This window comes from Vespa velutina, chromosome 14 (assembly GCF_912470025.1).
Source record: "Vespa velutina chromosome 14, iVesVel2.1, whole genome shotgun sequence".
Taxonomy (NCBI): domain Eukaryota; kingdom Metazoa; phylum Arthropoda; class Insecta; order Hymenoptera; family Vespidae; genus Vespa; species Vespa velutina.
The window spans coordinates 4,707,521-4,715,041 of record NC_062201.1 but is presented as its reverse complement, the minus strand read 5'-3'; the positions used below and the strand labels follow the sequence as shown (position 1 = coordinate 4,715,041).

General features: G+C 30.2%; 1 protein-coding gene across 2 annotated transcripts; it reads left to right on the top strand.

The window, feature by feature from the left end:
* Nucleotides 1–899: 899 nt before the first annotated feature.
* Nucleotides 900–6,095, top strand: LOC124953991 (prohormone-3). Of its 2 annotated transcripts, none has more exons than XM_047506138.1 (6): nucleotides 900–1,089; nucleotides 1,833–2,055; nucleotides 3,206–3,338; nucleotides 3,909–4,058; nucleotides 4,133–4,221; nucleotides 4,297–6,095. In XM_047506138.1, the coding sequence occupies exons 2-6, from the start codon at nucleotides 1,885–1,887 to the stop codon at nucleotides 4,438–4,440; spliced, it is 687 nt and encodes a 228-aa protein (XP_047362094.1). In that variant the 5' UTR covers nucleotides 900–1,089; nucleotides 1,833–1,884; the 3' UTR covers nucleotides 4,441–6,095. The 2 variants fall into 2 exon arrangements, with proteins under 2 accessions (XP_047362094.1, XP_047362093.1); XM_047506137.1 differs by having other exon boundaries at nucleotides 904–1,089; nucleotides 3,206–3,341.
* The last annotated feature ends 1,426 nt before the right edge of the window (nucleotides 6,096–7,521 follow it).

Sequence of the window (7,521 nt, the reverse complement as noted above, 5' to 3'; positions counted from 1 at the left end):
GAGATAGAGATAGAGATAGAGGTAGACATAAAGGTAGAGGTAGAAAGAGAAAAAGAGAGAGAGAGAGAGAGAGAGAGAGAGAGAGAAAGAGAGAGGGAGGAAAGGAGGGAGAGATAGAATGAGATGGGGTGAGCTAGCTTAACACCTACACGCTAAACTAACCCGCTGGATGAATTTGATCTGGGCCAAGCAAGGAACGCAGATCTCTTTATGGAATGAACAATTCAAATTTTACTATGCCAGCAGCGATACGTCAAAGTTTTACATCCAAGTTCCTTTAACAGGATTTTCCTCAATATTTCGTGATATAAATCATGCCTAAGGCCCAAACGTTATCTGAAAAAAAGCTTTCAAGCTTGATTATGTAAAGAAAAGTTATAATACCCATTAAAATTTTTAGATAAAAATTAACAGGTTGATTAATCTTACTCAAGTTCATTTTGAATTTTTATTAGGATCATTTAAAATATCCTTAATTGCACAAATTCTCGTTCTAATAATAAAAATTATTACAATGACAATTTAAAAAAGAATTGTCATTTTGAATATATTTATCATATCTTAACGTTATGATTTTATTTCCATAATAATTAGCATTACAATAACAAAAGAAACTAGAAATACAACGAAAAAAAAAAAAAGAACGGAAATCTGCTATAAGAGAGTTTAGTATTGCTTTAACTATGAATTTAGAGTAAGAAACTTTTTTATCCCTTCATATGGCTTATCATTTTGCAAACAGTGCAAACTTCGATAGGAAGTAGAAAATGCGAATGGATGAAATATCACGTAGGCGAGTGGGAGAGAAAAGGAAGACGAAGAAGGAAAACAATATAGGGGAAGATGGCAAACGCATGCGCAACATTATATATATAGGGTGCGCTTGTATGACGGGAAGGCGAATAGGTAGAAGTATAGATTACCTAAGGTTGCGAGGATTCAGCTCAGTCCTCCAACAAACATCAAAGAGGACTTGTTGATCTCCCCGAGCTGATAAAAAAGTGACTGATCTCGCCACAATTCACACATCAACTCGACTAATCGTCAGTCATTCGAGTTAGAAGCTTGGCCCTGGCGCAGGTGGATAATGTGAGTCACTTTTTTATTTTTTCTCAATAATTCCTTTTCTTTCAAAATCATCTTTTATAAGGCTATATTATAATATACACAATTATTTCATTCATTATTAATATGATTTGTAGAGTGTATCATTAACAATTTGAAATTGCTTCTTTGAAAAATTTGTTTATAAATTTTAACAATTCGTAATTCTTCCCTTTTTTTCGTAAGTTATTTTTCTTTTTTTTTTTATTTTCATTTAAAAATCAGAATATTTTGAAATAAATAGTCTGTAGTATCCTGTATAATTTTACATTTATATTAAATGCATCTTGATTTTTTTCACGAATAAAAAATGTATTAAAGAGACTCGTATTCTGAGTAATAATTATATTCGTGTTATATCATTCGTTGTTAAGAATATTTTTATATTTTATCAAGTTGATTATTTTGTCACGTTGAACACAAAATCGTCGTAGTCACGCAAATGCAATGCTAATATGTAAGAAGAAATCACTATGTTAGATCTATGTACTTACTTTAAATGTTTGTGATCAAAAAAAAAAAAATAAAAAATGAGATCATTCCTCGCAAGAATCAGAATCGATACAATGTAAGGATCCTTGAATCCTTTTCTTTTTTTCTTTTAATCATTCAATTTGATCAGCGAAATTTAAAGAAATTAAATGAAGTTTCAAATTGCAATTGCTTCATTCTTATATCGTTTTAATTCTTAAGATAAATATTTATTTCGATCAATGCTTCATTTATAGAGCGCTCAGCGACAAACTCCTACGACATAAAAAAAAAAAAAGAGAGAACTGAATGATGAAGATGCAAGCGAGTATCACGGTGGCTCTGATAGCTCTTATGAGCACGATGCACTTTGGCGTAGATGCATGGGGTGGACTTTTTAATCGTTTCAGTCCCGAGATGCTTTCCAACCTCGGTTATGGTGGACATGGTGGTTATTTGAGCAGATCAAGACTGTTACAGGTATGTAACAGATCATCAAACTATCCACTTTTTCTCGTCTATTTTTTTTTTCTTTTTTTTTTTTTTTGTATAATAAAAATTCATTGAAGTTACTCAAATCTGGACACAAATTGGACATATTGTGTTTTTTGTCGCAATACGCAAAATACCTTCGATCGATAATCCCCCTCCCCCTCTCACTCTCTCTCTCTTTCTCTTGTTACTGCATATACAGTCTGGCGTTGCTACGTTCGAATTACGTCACTGACATTCACGATAAGCAATCACTAATTACGTTTAACCATTGATAATTATATATTGAGATTGATTCTGCATCGAGTCTAATTACTTTCAATTTTATTTTCAATTATTATGATTTCTTTTACTTTTCCTTTTATTTTTTTTTTTTTTTGACAGACGATTTACATGATCCAATTAAGTATTGAATACATTTTATGCAGATGAATTAACTATTCTACATGAAAAGTGACTTGCTCTTGCTTTTAACTACTTGGAATTTAAGATTGCAATGAATTAATATCAATTAGCTCGTGTTATCTCGTAAATAAGAAACTCAATAAAGTCTAGAAAGTGCTAAAAATATTGAGAGACAAGGTAACGAAAGTTCAAGCTGTGTCACCGTCACTAACGGTTTGAACTTCCTCGCAGCATCGATCGTAACAATGTAGCAGATTTAACCTTTGATCTTCTCTCTTTTTATTAGAAAAGAGAGAGAGAGAGAGAGAGAGAGAGAGAGAGAGAGAGACAAGAAAAAAATTCTTGTTGTAACGAGATCGAATAAAAATTATCAAACTAACTAGTCAACGTTATAAAAAAAGTTGGCGCATATTTCGCGGCTATGTAAACATCATTTCGTTATGATTTCAGTTGAATAATATTGATTTACCCAACTGAGAGAATTAAAATAACATTTAAAATTAGACTAATGTTTAACTTTAATTAAAATTTTCTTTACCATTTTAATTTCCCAAGATGAAGAATTTAAGTACTCGATTAAAAGACTATTTAAAAAGTAAGAATTTCGTACGAAAGAAATAATTATTTTGAATAAAAAATTTAAGTGAATTTAATCATCCTATTTCTCAGAGTAAATACTCTTTGGAAATAAAAATTTTATATAACTCGAAACATTCTTTTCCTTTAATTAAAGGGACCACTTTCGGGAGGTTATGGAAATTCTTATGGGGATTCGTTGGAAGAAGAATCGGACGATCCGTGTTACGAGAAGAAATGCACAGCCAATGAACATTGTTGTCCTGGTTCGGTCTGCGTCAACGTTGATGGTGGTAAATCTCTATTAATGTCATTTTATTGTTTCGTCGATATGTATACATGGAGTGTTAAAAAGAAACGATAAATCCTAATCTATAATACTTACCGATAGGTATCTGATCGATAAATTATGTTTAATCAATGTACATGCTAACAAGCAATCCTTTCGACGTATGTAAATTAACTTTTATCATTTACGAACGTACGTTAATAATCCTTAAAGTATCGGATCCTTTCTTCTTAACACCCTATAGTTATATAAAAGTACTTTTATCAGATTTTTATCACGATGACAAAGAAATCGATTTAACTTACGTTTATACATAAAATGTATGAAAACAAGGTGGGGTAAAATGTTAAATGCTATAAAGGAGAATAAACGTTATCGGAAAGCTATCAAGTAGTAAAATAACAATTTTGACACAGTTCTATGTAATTCTACGTAATAATATTATTTTTAATATATATGATATATACATAGGATATTTATATACTATGAATAAAACAAAGTATAAAAATTGTTTCGTAAATAGTTTAAATCGATCATTATTAAATTAAATTTCGTAATTGATAAATTTCAGTCGTTGGAACGTGCCTATTCGCTTACGGACTAAAACAGGGTGAACTTTGCAGAAGAGATAACGATTGCGAAACAGGTTTGATGTGTGCTGATATAGCAGGAGGAGAAACTCGATCGTGTCAACCACCGGTTACTTCAAACAAACAGTACAGTAAGGATCCTTTTGGTAATTCTATGAATTTTATCAATAAAAATTCTATTCTGAATAAATGATGCATTTTTTAGACGAGGAATGCAACATGTCAGGTGAATGTGATATCGGTCGTGGCTTGTGTTGTCAATTGCAGAGGCGACATCGACAAACGACTAGAAAGGTAATTAAATTAATTATCAATTATTCGTAAAGATAGGGATTTTAAAATATAAATATATCATATTTCTCTCCTTAGGTTTGCTCTTACTTCAAAGATCCTTTGGTATGCATTGGCCCTGTTGCGACGGACCAAATAAAATCTATCGTACAATATACTTCCGGTGAGAAACGTATCACTGGACAAGGGAATCGTCTTTTTAAACGAGTACCCTTCGCCTAAACTATCTCATCCCTTTCTTTGGTTCTCGAGGAGGAGAGGTAAAAAGTAAAAGATAAAAAGAGAAGATGATTGGAAGAGTTTTAAACGTCAAAATTCTCCTCCACCAAAGCACGTAGATAATAAGCTATGTCGATTTAATGCAATTACGACGATCCCGTTCGTATTCCATGAACTCCACTTCGAGTTGATAAGTATATCTCAATGGTATAACTCGCGAAACAACAACAAAAAGAAAAAAAAAAAGAAAGAAAAACGTAAAAGAGACGAAAGGAAAGAACGTTACGAGATCGTCGAGATATATTTAAGTCACTTTGAAAATTCTGGATGACGATACGAGACGCCTTCCTGTGTTTTCTCCTAATCTTATGACTGATAATATACGGATACATATCACATTGGACCGTCATCTTATATCGTTAAAGATAAAGCAAGTACGATGATCTTTTTCGTAAAGAGAAAGAAAGAAAGAAAATCGTTTCTTCGTTCTGCTTGTCGAACGGTTGCTTGCAGAATGTTTTTGTCGAGAACACGAGACGATACTTCTAAATCTTTCTTTTCGATCTTTCCTTCCAACTTTTTTATCTTCTCGATCGTTCTAAAACGCAAACAACGCCATGAACGGACAAGTTCCGAGTCATTCTGCAGGCAATAAACCGTCTCGTAGATTCTCCTTTGCTCTTTGTAAATGTGTAAAAGAATTCTAAGTTCGATCGCTATAGATCGATTAATAATATTCGCCTTTTCAATCATATCGATTGAATTCGTCTATGATAAGGATTGTACGCGAAAGGGGAGACTATTAACACTGATCGATAGTTAGGAAGTCTTACAATAAATGTATAGACTACAGATTATCGTAATTTTCTTTCTTCACGTTCTATATCAAATGAAAAGGTATAATCGAACGTTCTTCGTATTCAGTGGTGAAGGAACTAAACTAAAATATTCAAAAATGGAAAGTAAACGTGACAAAGACGCGAATTAGTATTTAACTTAATCGATGTTTGATGAATTTATCGTAACGTGTTGTTATATAGACGTCTTTTCTGAATTAAATATCACTTAATCGTTCTGAATATTGTTAATCGGTGTAATACACGGCATAACTATATATATATATTTATATATATATATATATATATATATATATCTATGTTATATATATATATATATAAAAAAATACATACATACTTATATATATTTATGTGAAAGTGATAACGTACGAGCTATACCAAAATATACGTATCAAGGAAAGTCTTGTTCCTCTAGATTTTGTTCAGAGAGCTATCGTTTTTATCTATATTGCGAATTAAAGTCAAAATGTTGAATCAGCTACGGCGAAACGGGGATAAGAAAATTGATAAAATTGTAATATCGATTGTGGAATTATCATTCTACCACATATCACGTGTTAAATGGGAAAAATCGTGTTGTTAATTAAGATAATATATAAATATGTATGTGACACGTTGGAGAATTGTGTAGACGTATGTTCGCATGAACATGATCTGAGATGCGTTCGTGACATTAAAACGAAGAGAAAGCGTAAACGAAAATAAAAACAAAAAAAAAAGACAAAAAACAAAAAAAAAAGTAATAAATAAATAAAAAATAAAAATAAGAAAAGGAAAAAGAATTAAAGAAATGATGAAAGATCATAAACGCGCGCTCGCGAAAACCTTTCTGAAATGCTTAGAGTACCTGTCGCCTTGTCGTACGTCTTTCCAAATAATGATTCCTTGTTTCTACGCTACTGATGAGAGTCGTCGAGAGTCCGAATACATATCTATAATTTTCAATGACACGTACATACATACATATACATATATTATATATATATATATACATATATATATATATATATATATATATATATATATACATTTATAAATTAAAATTAAATATACTCAAAAGTGTTAACATTATTACATAAGGAAAAGTCAAACATATCAATCGAATGCCTAAAAGCATTAAGAATGTTTTAAATATGAATGTTATATCGAAATTATATTTTTATCTTTGATCCGTATGTATAATTAAGCTATACATATATATATACATATACACATACATATATATATATTTGCATAGTATTCATATATTTTCTCGAGGCATATATATATATATATATATATATATATACATATATATAATATATATATACATATATATATATATATATATATATATATATATATATATACATATAATATATACACATATAGTCTATACACGTTCTTTTTTTATGTCGTACGTATGTAATACTCGATATGCAATTCCCAACAAAAAAATTCTCTTTTGTCAAAGAACTTGATTCAAGAAGCCTAAACAATTATATTCATCTTTCTTATTAATTTACAACGATAGTATATGTTCTTATTAGTCTACAACGATATTATTTATAATTGTCCTTACCCTTTACCTTCTGTCTTCCCGACGTAAGGAAACGATAATGAAAAAATGAGCTGCATAAAAATACATATCATAGATATAAGATACACGATCTTACCAGGGAAGATTCGAAATATATTTAGAACAACTGTATAAGCGGAAAAGTGTATAAAAAAAAGAAAAAAATCGAATGTTCATACGTACGATGTATCATAGAATTTAAGGAATTTGGCCGTGTCTGGCTTCGAGTCAAAAGTACCTCTATTGAATGAATTAATTCCAAAGTAATTATATGTGTGAGACTATCTAATACACAAATAAATGTATCGTTCAAACAATACAACATTAAAGAGCTCTAATAGTAATAAATGTGAAGTAACGATGAATAGTAAATAAATTTGAAAACTCCTATCAGTACTTCGATCATATCTTTTCTCCTTGAACATTTAAAATAAATCTTAAACAATTCGATCAATCATCGATTGCTTATTTAAAAGAAAATTTTAAGAAGGAACTATAATTTTTAAGATCAATGAAATAAAATACTTAAATAGTATAATATTAAAAATCTTATGAAATATGCTATGTCAGTATATTATGTTACATGGCGTATGCAATATGGATATTTTTTTAACATACATGATTTATCTAAATTTCTAAATTCTTTTTGCATAGTAAAAAATTGCTATT